The 19,197-nt window shown below is 39.8% G+C and overlaps 1 protein-coding gene across 3 annotated transcripts in view; it reads right to left on the reverse strand.

Moving 5' to 3' along the window:
- The window catches only part of ZFYVE26 (zinc finger FYVE-type containing 26), a 46,813-nt gene extending 27,666 nt beyond the window's left edge, over positions 1–19,147 (reverse strand). The window contains exons 1-17 of one of the 3 annotated variants that reach the window (XM_017829742.1): positions 18,810–19,000; positions 17,265–17,343; positions 16,484–16,573; positions 14,164–14,716; positions 12,692–12,822; positions 11,648–11,812; positions 10,467–10,555; positions 10,043–10,194; positions 6,623–6,805; positions 5,408–6,061; positions 4,447–4,536; positions 3,784–3,852; positions 3,029–3,180; positions 1,540–1,738; positions 970–1,233; positions 670–789; positions 232–396 (exon numbers count right to left, since the gene is read on the reverse strand). In XM_017829742.1, coding sequence (XP_017685231.1) covers positions 232–396; positions 670–789; positions 970–1,233; positions 1,540–1,738; positions 3,029–3,180; positions 3,784–3,852; positions 4,447–4,536; positions 5,408–6,061; positions 6,623–6,805; positions 10,043–10,194; positions 10,467–10,555; positions 11,648–11,812; positions 12,692–12,822; positions 14,164–14,716; positions 16,484–16,573; positions 17,265–17,343; positions 18,810–19,000 — 3,346 coding nt within the window. Of the gene's footprint in view, positions 1–231; positions 397–669; positions 790–969; positions 1,234–1,539; positions 1,739–3,028; positions 3,181–3,783; positions 3,853–4,446; positions 4,537–5,407; positions 6,062–6,622; positions 6,806–10,042; positions 10,195–10,466; positions 10,556–11,647; positions 11,813–12,691; positions 12,823–14,163; positions 14,717–16,483; positions 16,574–17,264; positions 17,344–18,809 lie in introns of all 3 variants that reach the window. The other 2 variants (XM_017829744.1, XM_017829743.1) reach the window with 2 other exon arrangements.
- Positions 19,148–19,197: the final 50 nt, after the last annotated feature.

The following is a 19,197-nucleotide window of genomic DNA, read 5'->3' on the forward strand; positions in this document are numbered from 1 at the left end:
GAAATAGGACAAATAATAACTTCTCTGACAAGTTCAGAACTTTAGCTTTGAAAACTAATGCTCAGAATATAAGAATTACAGATAAATTTTACACTTTGAATTTATGATTTTTAAAATATATATTCATGCATATGTCAAAGAGCATTACTACTATATTTATTGCTGTCTGGAAAGGCCAAAGCAAAAATTTAGAGCCATATATCGGTCTTCGTGATCACAAAAATAACTCACCCACAGAACATTCAACATGTGTCAGTGCTTTTAGGATTTGATCCAGATTTTGTGATAAAACAATTTCATTAGTAATACTTTCTTCAGTCAAGGCAGGGTAGCAAGCTTGCAGAAGGTCTACAATACTGCATCGAAAATGACTCCCTATTTTCTCATCTGAGAACTCTACAAAGAGGGAGAAAGAAACGGCAACTGTAACAAAGAAAGAATTATGTTTTGCATAGAAAAAGGCCCACAGAACCAAAACTGTATTATGATACAACAAATTCAAAGCATTTCAAAGTTTATTCAGAATTGAGCTTGGGTCATCTCCCCCCTCTGTATTTTATTTTAAATGTTAAGCTAAAAAATGGAAAGTTCGAATTTCCATTGCAACAGAAGGCAAAAATTTGATTTAAGCACATTTCAGCAGAAAGCCTTATCAGTAAAGTATACTACCTGGCTTGGATTGACCTTGTGATGTGCAGGAATAGTTGAGAATTTTACTTATTTGCTGGAGAACTGCTGGGAAACCTTTTACACCCTCAGAGTGCAGTAAGACAAAGTCAGGTCGGTGGCCTGGAACAGTCATTGTGCAAAAATAGACAAAGTTAAAGTTAGGAGTGGAAAAAGGAGAAGCTAACATGAAAGTACAAAATGAGATTTAATTAAAACTCACGTTAGCACAAACGACGCAGCACAGAGAGACACTTTCTGTTCCCAGGCCCATATTGATAAACACAAAAAACAAAAGCCTACCCCGAGTTTCCAGGCTGTGGTACAGTCTTCTTTCTGCTGTCTCCAAAAGTTGTTTGCACGTCTTCCAAAGATGGCACTGAGTACAAGCTAGGTCAAACGCTGCCATTGCTGAAGGACTGAGGTCCTCAAGGGCTTCCCGCAGGGGATCAGTATGCTCCAGCTGGATGTTCCTGATCCAGAAGTTTTCTTGGAGAGTAGGGGCAAGACTTCCAGAAGTTGCAAGCAATTTATCAGTAACATCCGAGATGGAATAAAATACCATACCTACATGTGTCATCAAAATACACAATCACTAATTAAACAGCATAATTATATCAGATCCTCTCATGGGTAACTATTTTTAATGCTTATAGAAAGCAGGTGGCCTGCTTCATGGACCAAACACCACAGAATGGATACAATTAATTTGGCATCAACAGCGAATTTCAGCATCCTTAGTCTCCTTTTGACTCAAAGAACCAGTACATACTCTTCTGAACAAACACTACTTATTTTGGAAGTATTTAAATTGCTTTCTCCTGTTTTCCACTTCACCTTTTATGAGAACAACTCAAAAAGCCCTGTCCTTACCAGCTGCTGCTGCATTCCCAATAGCTTGCAGAGTTGAACGGCCACTGCCAGATTTCCTGATGCCTCCAGTGCCATCTGATACTTGATTCTCAATGTTGTGCTCCACTCTTGCCATTTCTCGTACCGCCTCTTGGTAGCGCTCCATGAAAACTAATTCACCATAGCAAGGGGAAGTATCCAGATTAAACATCAAAGCCACCTTACAAAAATAACAATAGACATAATTACGGAGCATGTCAAAAGAAGTTTTCAAAGGTCAGAAAACTTTAGTGGGTTTTAGAGATGAAGGAATAAAATAAAACAGGTACTTTAACTGAAAAATGTCCCCACAGACAACAAGCTGAAATGGTGGGGGGTTTTTTCTAGAGAGTTTTAAGTACCTGAAAAAAAAGGACCTTAGAGACATTTTCCAATTATTTTTATAAAGCTCAGCTATTATTTGCTGCAGGGCTAGTGTTGAATTAATTTCCATAAACCACAGCTTTCAGAATGACTCTTCACAATTTCAATACACTATGTAACAAGAGAAAACTATTAAGTCTGCCCTCCAAAGTAAACTATTTTAAACAAATTCTTAATCAGCAAGGAATACCTTCTAGAAATTTAATCACAGAGTAGCTAGGCAGAGCTGTGCAAGTTCCTGTTATCAAAACAACAGAACACAAACCAAGCTTAAATTTTTTATCATCAGCGATACTGAAAATCAAGGCAACAAAGCAAAATAAAATGCTTCTTTGGCCCTGCAAGTAGGGAAAAGATAAAGTGGCAGGCTTGGCATCAAACAGAACTAATGGGTTGAGCACTAAGCTGATATTAATGCAATGCTTAAATGATCTTAACTGCTCTGATACGGCTATCTGAAACTTAGCCGTGTCACTGCTTTTTGCAGAAGATCCAATCATTTATGCACATCAAGATGTTTTTTTAGAGCATCAACCCAAAAGCCACACAGACAAAGGTATGTTGTCAGGGAACAAAGAACTACAAATGTGCAGACTGTCGATTTCAAGTCTTTCTGTCCATTTTCAATACCATGAATTTAGTCTCAAAACATACCTCTGTCAAATAAATGTAATCACCACTTTGGCTCTGCTTTGGGTGAGGAATACGTTTGCATGTTTCTGCCAAGCTTACAAGTGGCAGAATGTTGTGGTTTTGAATCACTGACTAAAAAGCAGTTCAGATGCTGCTTCCTCATGAGGCTTCGCATGAGCTCTTTGTGTTCTTCATTCAGCTGAAACGCTGTGCTTGGCTAGCTCTCATCAAACATCTGCATGCTTTGAGAACCCAGGTTTAGAGAAAAGTATTTTTATATAAAAAGGCAAAAGACCACTGGAATCCTATTGCAATATCTTTGTTCCTTTTACTTGCTTCTACTTCTGAAGTCATTCTTTCACTTGGCATGCAGATGCTTCAGCCCTATGCTTGCTAAATGCAGAAGAAGCAGGAACTTCATTCAAAAATCAAAATATACATGCAACTCATTTACCTGGTGGGCTTCTAAGAAGTTTCCTCTCAAAACACAAGAAACTAACAGTGATTCTGGAGGGGAAAGCATCATAGGGATGAGGGGGTTCTGCTGATGTGGTCTAGCTCTGCTTTCCAAATCACTCGAGCCAGACACACTACTGGTACTTCCCTCTGCAAGAGAGAATTAATCAGTACATATCAAGGAAAACACGTTTCACTTGATAACAGCAAACTATCAGATAACAGCATTTCATATATTTAACACAAAAATATAGGAGCAGAGTTACAAGCAAGTTTTAGGGTAAAGAGATCAACATCTTGTTAAACACTCTTATAATATTTCGCTATTTGGTCAGAACTTCCAGTTTGGATCTCAGCCCAATGTAACATTGTTCAGCCGTTACATAACATGCATGCAGTGCTAGGGCACTGATTCAATCTGGATAAAGGGAGAAGTCTAAAGTATTGGACCTATTAAATCAATCCAGCATGCCTAAGCATGTTTTAGATTACATGGCTACCAGTCCACTAACTTATTTGATGGTCTGCACATCACTACTTTGCATACTGTTTCCTGCAAGCCAAAGATTGCAAGAAAAATCCAATTTTCTTACTCCAGAAGAAGACATATATATTATTCTAACTAGAAAAAGTCAGCCAAAAATGGGAGCTCTGAGAAGTGAAAAGCTATAATTCTGTCCTGCATAGAGTCAAGCAAATACTTCATCATGCACATTGACAAGACAAAGAAATACTACTTTTGTGGGTTAATACCTGAGGTACTGGTGCTTAGCTCACTACTTGTACCTTCTAATGACGGACTGGAAATTCCCTCTTTCCCATCTAAAACGCAAACAAATCAAAACCAGCATATTAAATGCACTTTTTCCAGAAAAGGTAATTAAAACTTACTGCAAATAACAGATCGGGCAACCTCAAGATATATTCAAAAGTATCTCCCAAATCAGCCACCACTGATGTCTATGGTAAATGCAAAAACTGCTGATTCGAAGAAAACGCTGGGCAAGAGACTACGTTGGGGTGGCCCATCTGACTCACATCAGGTACTTTAAAGCTTCTTATTTTGGAACATGCCACTCCAAAACCAGAAAAATAGAGAAATGGTGAGGAACACAACTTTCTCCTAAGGCTGTCAATTTACACCACAAACTCCTGCAAATTCACATCCTAGATAATACTGTGATAGGAAAGAAAATATACCAGTCATTGGACATAGTGGAGAAAGGGAAAAATTGGTACTGTAGTTGAAGTCCTTCCCAGCCCCAAATCAGACTATGTATGGAAGAAATTATTTAAACAGGTGAGCTTTAGGAAAACAATCTCAATCCAAGTGGGACTGGACTAAATTCAGCTGTGAACTCAGCAAAATTATGTGCATTTCACAGATGTCTTCTCCAAGTCACTTTTTCAACCTACCTGTCTTGTACCTTCGAGATCTACTCCGTTTCTTAAGGCTGGAGCACCTGATTAAAGAGCAGTATCTCCTGGAGGCTGCAAGCTGATGTTCTGTGAAAGATTTAAGCAAAAACATTACCAAATGGTCATCAACTCTTATTTGTCTGTCTTAAAGAATCTAGCAGCACATCTACATAGGCAGAACTCTGATGGCAAATCTCCAAAGTAAACACAGTTATCTCAGCTAAGAGCTCTTCTGCAGTAAAGTTTAAACCAGCACCTTGATGTAATTTTGATGCAATTCAACCAACAGTGTATTTTTCACATTCACATCCAAAGTTGCTTGGAACATACTCTACCTTCCACACATCCTTCATGAGTACTAATGGGCTCTTCCAACATAAATAGTTCCAACTATACAGAAAAATATCTATAGTTTAAGTATATAAGGAGCTAGAAACAAAGCAAAAATGATAAGAATTATGATAGTAAAAGAGAGAGTTTGACTTGTTTTGCTGAAGCAACTGGGTTCTTCTGTAATGCAGGGTAGTATGAACCCTGACCCAGTCAACAACTCTGCTACATGTTCCTAAAATTTCCAGACTAGGCTAAATCAACACTGTCCAGAAATGAGCTGAGACTATTTGGCTTGCACTAGATCTAACACCACCATGTGTCTTCATATCACTGCATTGTGACTTGTGACAAAGAAGCGGGAGAAAGACAAGCAAACAGAAGCAGCGTGCCCACAAAGGGGAGGGAAAACAGAAACCCCAAACTTCTGATTGGCATAGAGATTGCTCCTGTTGGAGAATGGTACAAGAACCCAGCGATCTTCAACTAGGTCACTCTCCCAGTATCTGCCAGAATGTGCTCCCTCAGTAAGATGCTCAGGGAATTTAGTCTCTGAATGAGATCACTGCCTGGACAGCTGTAAAAGAACAGTGTTGATATATCAGAAAGTGCAAAATAGAAAGCCTACCTGCATTTCTGTTACTCGTCACCACCTTGAATCGCCAGTGAGCTTCAGAAAGGTATTTGGAAAACTGTAACATGCGATTTCCAAAGGCATCTCTGCTTGCAGAAAGGTTCAAGCACTCAATAAGCTCCAGCTCTTCATGAAGCACATTACTGGAGTCCCATGGGAGAGAACTCTGAATTTCTTCCAGATGGTTGAGAAGCAATGTGAGGAAGGCATCCATGGCCACATCATCCACTAAAAATCCAGTAACATCACTGGTGAAGTGTTTCAGATCCAGGTAGCTCAGCTTAGAGGTTTCACAGCTTTTGCCACCTAACATCGAGTCACAAAGACCTCGGGTATCTGTGTGAACTGTCTGTGCAGCCAGCAGGTGCCCCTCTAACTTCTTTTCAGCCTCTATTAGGTGCTGTGGACTTTCTGAGGTGGAAGACCAACAACTAGCACTGCCTTCTACAGTCCTAGTAGTACTCTTTTTGTCAAGGTCTTCATCTTCTGCATAGTCCTCAGGTAGAAGAGTCTCAGTATGGAGATCACTGTAGGAAACAAAAAGTAAGGAGAAAATATTCTCCAAAACCTCCAGGCGCAGAGGAGCAGGAACGCTCCTTAAAAACTGCTGACACTTCAAAATGTACTGAGGAAATACTGAAGACCAATCTGTATAATTAAAAAAAAAAAAGAAAAGAACATTTACTACATTTTTCAGGGGTTCCTTTTAAGAAAATCCTAGCAGAGGAAAGTGTCCCAGTGGTTCAGACCAAATCACTCCTCCACAAATCAAGTAAACATATGTCCAGTATTTTACATTTAAAAAGGTAGTGTGCCTCCTCCCTCTGAGTAATGCCAATTATCACTTTGTTCAATGATGTGCAAATTCAGATTACACCCATTTTAGTCATTGACTCAGTTTCAGCTCTCGGAAATCAAAAGCTCTTGCAAAAGCATCCCTGCCAGTACCATCCTATATCACTTTCTTTTTGCACTGTAGTTTTTGGACAATTACCTTAAATGTTTTAAAACAAGGCAGGTAGCTTATTTATATCTGTTATTACTAAAGATAACAGCACCTCAAAGAAATGCCACTATGCTTGTTTGCAAAGCATCCATAGCCCACTGAATAAAACCACCATATGTACACAGGCTGCGACATTATTCCAATTCAGAGCCCAGCAATTGGAGAAGCACAAGCTACTGAACCTGAGAAAGGAGGCCAATCACCTGCTGGTTCCTCAGAAGTTGCATCTTCAGGGATATGACCAAAAAGGCTGCGTATGCAATCCTTGCACTTGGAATGCTTATGTGAATTCACACAGAGAGCATATATAGCATACTTCATGGCACAAAACGCTCGGAAGAGCGCCAGATTGCGCTGCTGACTCAGGGTGTTAGCGAGTGTTGCTGCTGTGGAGGGAAATTAGAGCAGTGAGGGGGTAGGATGTAGACAAGAAAAGTTAATTTTCTCCTGCAGTTCCTGCACAGCAATATCTATCCAGTCTTTCTTCTTCAGTGTCACTTCCACCTCATCTTTGATCTACCTCACTGTTAATTTTGGAAAAAAGACCAAACAACCCAACCCACAACAGATGGGCACAGAAAAGTCAGGTCTGGATACCTTTCTAAAAAGAAAATTTTCTCTGAATTTGTGTAACAGGGTCTGGCTACAGCACAGAATGACCAAAATCTGCTCATAACGAGTCTCATTAGAAGTATGTGTTTAAGCTACAACGCTTCATTTACAACAGAGGGACAAACCCTCTGTCACTTCAGCATCTTAGAATTCTGTGTTCTAGTACACAGTAGATAAGTAGGGAGACAGTGTAGACTGGCTATGATCATCGTGAGAATAGAGTACCACCACTGCTACAGATTTGTGCTAATAAACAGGTATCACAGTTGATTCTACCCACAATGGCTGGCCATAGAGATCAAATACAATCTGCAATCGATTCAAGAAAAAGTACAGTCCCACAAGTCTCCTTCACACATTTATGCTAATGGTGACTTAGAGAAGTACTGCACTTCTCCCTTTTTTTGAGGAAAAGTATCACACGCCAGACATGATCCCTTAATACAACAGAACAGCAGAACTGCAAATTATGTAAAAGTCACATCATCATCCCCTTCACCCAGTCACACAATGTAGTGTCATATATTCTGTTATGAATTATCCAACTACTGTACAAAGGTTAAAAAAGACAAAAAGCCCACAACAGACAAACAAACAAAAGACAACCACACACAATCACACAGGGTGTTAAATTAGTGCTTGGAATCCACTCTCCTGTATTCTTATACAAGGGGTAGACTGTCCCTCCGCCTACTGTCATGCAGGAAAAGCATTAGCCAAATTTTTTTAAATGAAGCACGAGTATGAAGCACAATGTACTGATAATGTCCACATTCAAACCCCGGGACTGAACAGCATTACTTAACCTAGAAAGTGTTTCAGCACTGTCCTCCACAAGGTTTGAGCATGACTGCAAAAAAAAGCACCAGTCTGAACACTTCTGAAAACTACAGAGCAGCCAAGACAAAATGACTGAGACCACAGTTGGAAACCATTATTCCCTATCACTGTCATTCTAAACAGTGACAACGGTGGAAGGTATAGACAGAACTGAGGAAACATCCAAGTATGAATCCTTTGCAGAACCCACACGGCCATGGAAATCCTACAGTTCACCAGCAGCTTGACATTGATATGTAGACACCCAAAAAGCTCTCAATACCAATGTCTTAAGAGGACTTCAGGCAGGTAAAGCCTGATATCTGACAATCCTCTAAAATAGAGAAATAGCTAGCTGGAGATACTACAAGATACACACTGGTAATAAAAAATAAGTTTAATACACTTTTGCTTCGCATGTGGAAAGACTTGGATGCAGTGAGTCTCTGTCAGTATTTCCATCTAAATGAATCCTTTTCATTGTACCAATACTGAAGAACTATTCTTTAACGATAAGCACTTTTCTTCCTATGCCAGAAATTCTAACACCTTATTCTTGAATACTGTAACTCATGAGGAAGTTGCTGTCCACCATTTCTTTTGTTAGTGTGACTGATCAAAGCCAGTGTTACCCATGGCCTGAACACAAGTGTCTACCAATACCACTGCTTTGGTTACAGTAATGCAGCTGACAGATGTCTATGAGAAAGAAGGGGAAGATGAGGAAGTATGTGGGGTGAGGGGAGGAGACCTGTTAACAGTACCATGTCAGATGAATCAAAACTTTATGACTCCTCTCTTCCTTTTAAGTTTCGAAATAGATTATTTTAAAGGAGATTCTAATAGACTGTGTTTATAGAATTATCTGAATTTTGCAATAATCACCGAGTTGAAAAGAGAAGGAGGACTTATCTTCCATTAATTAGTTCCATAAATTACTGTGATACAAAAAAAGAAGAGAAACCGCAGCCAGAGTTATTTTGCTACAGTCATGCAGCTCCCAGAAGATATGATGGGACTGCCTCTTCCTGTTTTTGAAGTTTTGACAGAATTTAAGCAGGAGAGAAATAAAATGTAAGAACTGGTTAAGAAAACCCAAAACCAACACCAGCAGCAACAAAATAATTTCAAAAAGCAGGACACTGAAAATTAAGATCTATATAAAGTCTCAATCATTACATCTTTTGAGACTATTCAAGACAACTGTCATGATAATTTTAACACCAAAACCTGTAAAAGTAGAACTGGGAACCAACATCACAACAATATGATACTGGAAGGAGACAAAACTGCTTCCCACTAGGCAACCTGGAAAAATCTGTGCAAGATCCATCACTGAGAGCTCTCTACACAACTCGGGTTGAAATTACACATGTACAAATCCCAAACCATAGAAGGAATAAGGCACAAAAAATTGCAGCTTCTTAGGTTCTAGCACACACAGGAAGACCGAGCTTCTACATCATTATTCAGAGGCCCTAAGAGAAAACAGCCTTAAAATAGCAGCAGCTGAACACGGATACAGGCTGCAGTCAAGAGTGTCCAGGGAGAGTCACTTCTAAGTGAACTAACGTGTTTAGTAATCTCAGGTATTTTAGGCACCCAAGTAGAACACGGGAAGGTGAGAGAAGTGAGGCAGGAGTTATGTAAACACAGCCTGTAGGTAAGCCTTACTGATTTAAATATTGAAGTAAAGTTGGTAGCACTTATTATTAGAAGAAAGAAAAAACTTTTTTGTATCTTTCAAAAATGAAGATGTTGTAGTATGAGATATTGTCTATTTCATCTGGTTTTGCCCTTTGATTTTAAATTTAAGTGCAGAGGTGACTGAAATCCAAACCATACATATACACTTCAAACTAAGGGTATTACACAGTATAGAATTTACAATGAGCAGCACATTTTAGGAACACGTGCAAAGTCTTGTTACCATTTTGAAGTACTTTCAGAGATCTATGAGATCTCACAACTCCTTCTTGGGAGACAATTTACTCCCTAAAAGAATTCTAAAATAATTTCCACATACTCTCCAGATTTCTTCTCCAAAACAGCTGACAAGCAGTATCTTACACAGTCACAGAAGCAGCTCAAAAGAACAGATTCTTCTTGGCAGAAATACTGAGCATACACACTCGATGGATCGGGAGATTTCTGTGTTCTCAGGACCCTACACATTTACCCTGCACATTTACCCTGGTCTCTAGCAGGAACCTTTTGAAGAAGCTCTATAACATCGTCTTCATTCAGTGCCAGAAGATTAGTGAGATGATGCAGAGAGTACACTGCAGTGTGGCAATCCAGACTGTGCAAGTGTTGCAAAAGAACCTTCCTTGGGACAGTAATACTAGAAGAGAGAACAAAGAGGTGGCACAGATTTAGATCTCAGTCAAGTTTAAAGACGTAACTACCACTCTAATTCTGACTGAACCAAACTACTGCAGTTAAAAAGAAAAACAAAGAGCATAACTGCAGCCCATGAAGCAATTTCGAGCCTTTGTGATATAGAGTCACTGTCAGGTGATTAGCCAAGAAAATAACACCTTTTCTATTTGCATACATAAACTAATAGGTAGATTTGGCAAGACAGTTTGGAAAAAGTCTTTCTCATCACTTTACCTGTTTTGCTGCATGCACCATTCAAGAACTTCCACATGAGCCCACAGCCCATCACAAAAATCTTTCAATACTGAATCATTGCACAGATCCTAAATGGAAAGACAAATAAAAGAACCTCTTTACAACAAATCCCTCAATCAGACAGCAGAACCAAGACTGTGTCACATATGGTATGTTCCTAAGACTTCTTTACCCAGATAATAACTTTTGAATACAGAAAATTGCCAGTTTTATTACAAAGTCAGCAAAGAAGGGCTATTCCAATGGAACACAGAGGTCAGTCAGCCTCCCCCTGACACATCTACAGACCATGGAAAGGTAGCTACATCTGTTTTCAAGATTAGCTTTCAAAATGCAAATTAATGCTTCTTAGTAACAATCCAAAAACTCTAGAACTAATCATGTACTAGAACAGATTACATACTGAGTAGCAGACAGTTATTCTCCTTTTCCATGTGCTTTTCTATTAAAGATGACTGCCTGCTAAAATCAGATCTCAAAGTTTCACTTTGCAGAGGCTACTGAATAGACAATAACTCCCTTAAGGCAATATCAGCCTCAATCTACACTATCATCCAGCAGCACAAGGCTCATCATCTCCACACTTCTGCCATCTAAGCCACTTGCCAGCCAGAAGACTTCATCTGAAGTGCAACTACATCCTCAGAGCTGGAACCCTCTCTTCTGCACAGATGAAGGCTGCCCACAAACAAGGTGGATCTTCCACTCACAGCTCTTGTAATTTATCATTTCACTGTGAGAATAAGTATGGGGAATTTCCAAGATACTCTGTTGATGAACTCAGGCTAGCTGTGACCAGAGTTAGCCACTATCCAAGGACGACTCACTGGAGGAAATTACACAAAACAAAGACCTCCAGGTCTTTTCAAAACATCAACAACCATTGCTGTTTTTCTTTCTTTGTTAACAGCAAAAGCTGTAGAGTTTATGCATGAGAAACTTTCAGAGTCTCCTGTGCTATCACACTCCCTTCACAGCTGACCAAAAAGAAGGAAGGAAAGCATCCAATTATGTTACCTACACGTAACTGTAGCATCTTAGCTTTCTAAAATCCCATCTTGAGAAAGACCAACATTCTCACTGAAGACGTGGTTTTACTTATTTTTGCAACCAAATTGCATTATCTGGACTCAGACTGGGATACTGTCACTTTCTTTCACCTGAGTTTTGTGTAGAGTCCATAGCAATGCTTTTGCTGATTCCAAGCTTTGACAATGAGTCCATCCTAGCAACACCAAGAGACGGCTAAGGGGGTTGAATTCTCTCCTCAACAAACTGTTCAGGCTTGAGTAGTCTTCTCTTTTCAGTAAAGTTAATGCAGTCACCTAGAAAACAAAAGGAATAAGTATTTATTTTTCCAGAATGTAGAGACCCATAGTACTGGCAGACTATGTAAGCAAGTAGCCATTTCAATATTAGTTTCAAAAATAGGGAAGTTCTGCATCTGGAACTTCCCTGAACTTACATTTTCCAAACCATCAGATTACTCATCAGTAAAGTTGTCTTAAGGAAAAAAACATCACTTCAAACGCTTACTAAAGAGCCAACTCACACTCACTCTACATTATCTTTACATTCCTCCTTGTGATTATGTCTCTGTCAAGGACATTAGGTAGGAGACTTCTATGAGCATATTACTTCGAAGTGGAAATATGTTCAACCTTCAAAACTCTCATTGTAATAGTGACCACCTCTCTGCATTTTACTTTTTCTATCTATGTAAATACATTCAAATCAATAAATTTCAAACACTATTTTTCATCAGGTCTTCAAGCTCTTTAAAACATAAATTTTTTAACATAACTTATTAACATAAATTAAAACATAATCTACCATGCAAACTAATCTCACAGCCCCAAGTCTACCAGCATCAGAAAAGTAAAGCAACAAGTTCAAGGTAATGAGGTAAATTGAGTACCCAACAAAATTACAAGCAGAACACGGGACTTCTTAAATCCTGAAGACTTAATCTTCAGTCTGCATGAAGATGAGCTTTTCCCAAAATCTCACTAGCTGTTTTATGTTCATCACACAGATGCAAGTCAGGGAGTTATCACCAGTTACCCCCTTGTTCCAATTAGTCATAACCCCTAGTAAACACTGTATGAATACAGAATGCTTCTGTGCACCACCAAGATATGATCAATACAGGGACTGACTTTAGCCTCCATTGGGTTTCCCTGGTAATGATTTTATGGCTGTACCAGAATCTGTTCCAGAAAGTGCTTGCTGCTGCTCAAGCAGTAGAAATAGGCTGTCTTCCAAGAAGAAGCTTCTATGGGATCTGAGAACAAACTCATCACAGTTCGCTCTGTATCCAGCTGCTCAGATGAACCTAAAAAACACCACAACATGTTTCCAGTAGAGAGGGGTACCTTTAACAGAGGCATAGTTGCTACTGATTTAAACTGAGAAACACTCAACATTTTCTCAAACACTAACCAGCTGTTACATGTTAACAGCTAAGATTTTCAAGTATTGTTACTGGAAAATAAGAAGCCCAAGCAGAAAAATTTGATAAAAAAGTCAGACTGGAAACTAGGAAACTGTCTGGACAGTCATTAACATAGCAAGAGCCTGCTGAGCACACAGATTGTTTGCATCAGCTCAGATCACCCTGCCGACTTTGTTTAGCCATACACATATTCTCTGTATGTTTCATGAATTCTCTCTTGTGCTCCGAGATGCTGTGCTGCTTTGCAGGGCCTTAGCAAGGACTTGTCCAGCACAGGAACTTCTCAGATCTGTGCAAAATGAGAGTAAAGGAATGTGGATCTCCCTTTCTCTTCCCCCACGAGGAAGCATGAACTGTAGTTATTATCAGAAATGCCAGAGTTGGCCGCACTAGCCTGAACTTCCCTTCAGGAATCCCTATGAGTGAAGGGAGAAGAAAGGATACAAACCCCACTGACTTACACCTCCGTGTACAGAGGTGAGCAAAAGAGGGTAGGCATTCTAGTTCTTCCTCCTTGCACACTCACCTGCCACTTTACTGTCAAGATCATGGGCATCACTTGCCATTCAGTTTCAGCTGAGATCCTCATAGAATATGCTGAGTTGGAAGGGACCCATCAGGATCATCGAGTTACAACTAAATGTACCAGTCATAGGGAGCTAGACAGAGGTTGTGAAGTTATGGCTGGTACAAAACCAACAGCTGGGCTATGACAAGTGAGCAGGTAATCAAACTGCATCTTCTTTCCAGATGGGATATCAGCCCACTCCACATCTCCTTCCACATTCAGAAGTTTACTTTTCCAGTATTAAGGGGTTTGAACATTCTGGGATTACTGAGGTGACTGAACTGTTACTGGCCAGAAACGGAACATCCTCCAACATGGATGACCCTGAGCTGGAGTCACACTTTACATACCTAAGGACTGTCAATCTTCTTACAAGCAAGGTCTTCATCAAGAGAAATGCTGAGCAGATTGAAATAGAGGGGTGGTAAAGGAAGTGATCAGAAAAGAAGATAGCATAGACTGCAGAAATGTAGAGAGAGAACTGGTGTTCCTATGCCAATTCTTTGCATTTTAGCATCAACTTTCACAAGACTCTGCGGTTTATTAAGGCTCCTTAGCAAGAACACTGCCTGACTTCTTGACAACTTGCCTGTTTAATGCCTTAATGGTTTTGTTAAACAGGAAATTAAAACAAAGCAAAAAGTGAAACAAACCTTTTTGTATAGATTTTGACAACAAAAACTTTTCTCTTCTTCTTTCTGTGAGAACACTGCTATAAAGGCTTAACAGGCCATGGCTCTGTTTCCTCAGCATACAGCTTAGTAGCTTCTCCTCCCTCAGTGGGCTTCCCTCAGCCCAGCACACATCCAAGAGCTCCCTGAATAGGTGCCTTACTTCATCTGCCTGATGCTCCACATCAAAAGTCACTATACTGAGAGCAGCATAAATTGTATCTACTAGTTCTCTTTGATCTAGTTTGGCTGAAATCTCAGAACTGCCCTGGAGCCTCTGCAGAGATTTCAAGGAGTCACAAAGAAATTCAACAAAGATGTTCTGTAGAGCGCGATACTGCTGGAGTGAAGAGCTGTGTGTGCCTTGTTCCTCCTGGAAGAACTCCAGCAGGGCTTTTGCCCTCTGGGGAGCCCGCACCAAAAGCTTCCGGAGAGCTGAAACAACATCCAAACTGAATTTGTGAGAGCAGTCATCTCTTCTTTTGCTGTCTGTGACGTGCTCGTTCTGGGTGCACTCAAACGCTTCAAACAGTTCCTGGTAGGGAAATAATAAAAGAGTAAGCCTTTTAGACTCCATTAATATATTAAATGAAAGCAAACAGATAAATCAATTTGGAAACACTGTACTACCTAGGAAATCCACTATTTATGGTCCACCTTATCCAATGTCCTTCCTAGAAGAGTGGATATGTCTGAATATGTAACAAAATGTAAAGAATCCTATAACACACAAGTACACTATAAGTCACAGGCAGTCCCTATGGGGTGGCTGAGGCACCTCTTAGCAATATACTGATGTAACTTTATAAGCCACTAAGAGCATAATGATTAGTGGGGGTTTTTTAATCCTACTTATCCAGATTCATACTATCTATCTGCCAACCACATCATCCTCATCAATTTTCCAAACTTGTTTAAAACTGACCAACAGATTCAGAAGCCACTTCTTTCTTAAGCAACAATAACTTTTCTTCCTAACAGAAGCATACCTACAATCGAGAACAAGGAATGGGAAAACAGGCACAAACAAAAAAAAATCCCAGTTAGCTCTCCCAATAACGGGTGGGAAGGCAAGGGACAAGCCAGTTGAATATCACTTAAGCAGCACATGTGGCACTACTTGGGAGAGGTGGTTGGTGTGCATAAAAAAATGAGAATAGAAGTCAACAACACCCATTTTTTTTCATTTGCTGGATCAAAACATAGCTCTATCTACCAACATGCCTCTGACAGTAATTGTGACAAAGAGGTTGCTGAATCTCATGTTTCTGTGCAACGCTGGTGGACACTGTGGACAATGGTGGAATCATTCATGACCTTGGAGGTTAGATGGCAACATGCACAGACTTCATTACTCATTAACAGACTTCCAGGAGATTTACTTTAATCAACATTCAAGTTTCTCTTGATTGTTTTCATCCTGTAATTGCTAGTTCTGTATCTTTAGGAAAGTATTGAATATCTTTTCCTTATTCATATTTAAAAGTTGCCAAGAGCTTCTGAATATAATAACTTTCCATTTTCCTCTTAAAAATGTCAAACAAAAAAAAAAATCTTTAAAGAGTTAGAATCTATAGGACTAGAAGCAACATCTTATGACATTTCACACACTATGTCAGGTCTAAATCTGTTGTAACTAACACTAAATTAGGGCAGTTCTATAATTAGTAATTTTCCTGATTTTCTGCTCTATACTTGCTTTTTATATTAATCCATCTTTGCATATTTCCATGCATTTTTCAAATAAATCAGTCCGCATGTAAAAATGGGTCCTGGACCTCAGAGCACACATCATATCAATTACAAAACAACACCAGTGATAACAGTAGAGCATTCAAAAACTTCCAGGAACAGGGCAAAGGGGTGTGCAGGAGATGAAAATTAAGATCTTGGGAGAAAAATAAAAGAAAACAAGACATAATTTAAAAATGTGCTTGCTGACTATAGTTTATTTTAGCTCACAGTTGGTTTTAGGTTTATGATTATTACAGGTGTCTACAGATATAAAACTGTGGCAAGTAGTTGCAGTCAAGACTGACGTGTGTTAGAAATACCATGCAGAAAAACCTGTGCTGCCTGCCTGCAGCCTCCACTCTGACCAGAGAAATCGCTTGCAGGCACATTGGATTAACTTCAGAAAGGGATCTGAATTACAGTCTCTTTCAACTGCCTGGAAGATTATTAACACATTAACCTCTCAGGCAGTCAAGTTAGCAAGAAGCATTAACTTCGATCCCACATTCTGCATAACTGGACATTCTGCATAACTAACAAGAAGAAACAGGGCACAGAAGTAGCTCACCTTTAGGACTTCCTCAGAAATATCCTTCTGTAGTTCTTCCAAGAACACTAAAAATTCAGTTTCTCTCTGAAGAACAACTGGAACAGTTTTCTGAAACCATATATGAGTATGGGAAAGATGTTAGTCAATAAAGCTTTTATTTATCTACATTACCATATAAATCTATCTTAGCTGTTTCATTAACATTGTGAGGCAGAGTGAAATATTGCTCTGAAGATACCTTATTCTCAGTCAAAGGCTATTCCACAATTAGGTTCTGCTTTCACACCAGCTGATTTTATTCATCCATACGTTTGGAAACAGAGATAAGTGTCACTTTATCAAGAATTACAAACCCATCAATTCCTCAGAACGTAAAAAAAAAATGCAAGCCTAAGTAGTGACACGGACAAATTAATTTTAAAAAAAGTACACACATCCCTCACCATCTAAAACTTATAAAGAATTGTCTGATGCCTGAGCTATTTCATTGTTAATGTAAGAAGGGTGCTACACAAATGCAGAAGTTGATACACTCATACTTTTCATTTGTATGAATGCTCAAAGCTAAAATGCCAAGTTCTGATATCTTGAAAAAGAAACCAAAACAATTTTTCTCTCCAGTGTGAAGATTAACAGTTGTTTCTTGACAAATTTGTTAAATGTAAAAGCAATGCATGTCTCCAGATACCTTGAGATCTTAGTTCCATTATAAGCAACTGGGCAGACATTTTGCACTTGGAAGGCAGCTAGAAGTCAGAGCTATAAACTGCATTTGCAAGTCAGCTAGATGTTTCTGTACCTTATTCCTGGCAAGCCATTTTTCCAGCACAAGAAGCCAAAGCCATGCTGTTCTCCATGGGCTAGAATTCTGTCCCCATCTACAAAAGCAAGAAGCACGTACACTGGATTATACAAGGTCCAAAATTCAGGAAAACACTGTCAGAGATCATTTTGATTTTTGTATTTCTTTGTGCAAAATAAAACCAAAGATGACTAAAAAGCTGAAAACAAATCAGACAGAAAAGAATGAAGAGGAACCAGAATATTGGTGCTGCTTGCACATTAACTCAGTGATTTCTGCTGTGCAAATAACTGCTTTTAGATTGGCCAAATACCACAGGCATAGTTCTTCAAAACAATTAAATTTATTTCTGGTCTAAAGTTCAGTCTGTATAGTCCTCTTGGAGCACTTCAGCAGATTTCTCTGAAATGTGACCACTTGCCAAGCACTGCTATTTCCTGTTCTGTCTATTTGTACCCGAAAAACTGAAACTAAGTTTTAGGTCACAGCAGCCCAAGTGAAGTTCTATGCCCAAACTAAAAGTGAAGCAATGTACCAATTAAACAAAGAATCCCTCTAATTTTCTTCAGCTTTTCAAGTGCTCCAGTACTTATATACGCATCCCAAAGTCTATACAGTTAGGAAATGTATTCAGTACTGTCAAAGGGACTAGGAAAAAGAAAAAGGACGATATATTTTACTGTCCTTTAAAAATCTCAGCACTACTAACTAAAACCTTTAGATGTGATAGCCTATCTATCAACGATAAAAAGATTGAAAATGCTTATGGCTGACATGGCTATTAGCAATATTCATCTAACCATGTGCACACCTTCCTCCAGACTCTTTAACTGCTGTTAATGTAAATTGTTTCTTGGAACCTTTACCAAAATGTTCTACAAACTTAAATGTGAAGAAGTATAATCATCTGATTATACAGGGGGAATACCGATGTTCCCTGAAGTGCCAGAAAGTCACCTTTCATATGCATCTACTTGAATAGCACTGATGAAACGTAACTAGGATTGAGTAAAACAAATGGCATTTCAAATTCTGGTGTGAGAAAAATAAGAAATCAACAGCATAATTTGAGTTTTTTAGAGTTTACATTTTTAGAAATTGTGAGGATTTTCAAGAGCTGGAAACAAGAGAACATTTTAAATAACTATAGGGCTCATCTTGGTGGTTCCATTTCTAAATTAACCAAAGCTCAGTGTCAAAGGAACATAATTTCAGGAGCTGTTCTTTCTCCTTCAATAAAATCTAAAAAAATCAGTTCTGAAATGCTTACAAGTAGTTTTAAGCTTGTCTCAATTACCATGTCAGCCACATAAATGAACACAGCTCGTTATCCCAGTGGGCTGGGAAGCCTGCTAAGTTCTTGGTCAGTGATAATGTGTCAACGTTCACATAACAGCACCACTAGACACACCGAAGGCACCTAAGCAGTGAAATAGGTGCTGCTTCCCAGATCCTACCTGGCCCCCCACAGTCAACACTAAGCTAACTGCTCCTCCTCCCTTCACACTCAAGTCTGCTCAGCCAGAGCAGTACCTTACTTACCTCAACCCCACGGGGCAAGCTACCAGAGCCTGAAGAATTGCCTCCACCTTCCCGGGGCCATCGCCGTGCCCCTGGCTCAGCTGGGGCACACAGGCCTGCGCCAGCTCCCAGTACCCATGCCGCACGCACTCGCAGAAGAACCCAAAGAGACGCTCCAGCGAGACTGCTTCTTCGCTCCCAAAAGAATGCATCTTCCCAGGACGAGGGGCAGGGGTGACACAGGTGCAGGCGATGCCGCGTTCCCTACAGGGGCAGGCGCGGCCGCCCCGGCGGCGCTGGGTTCTACTGCACGGCCCCGGCACCTCCGCCCCAGAGCCCCACCATCTTGGCCGCCGCCATCTTGGCCGCCGCCTCAGCTGACCGCGCCGCCGGGCGGGCACGCGGGCAA

Source organism: Lepidothrix coronata, unplaced genomic scaffold (assembly GCF_001604755.1).
Source record: "Lepidothrix coronata isolate B3197 unplaced genomic scaffold, Lepidothrix_coronata-1.0 Scaffold168, whole genome shotgun sequence".
NCBI lineage: Eukaryota > Metazoa > Chordata > Aves > Passeriformes > Pipridae > Lepidothrix > Lepidothrix coronata.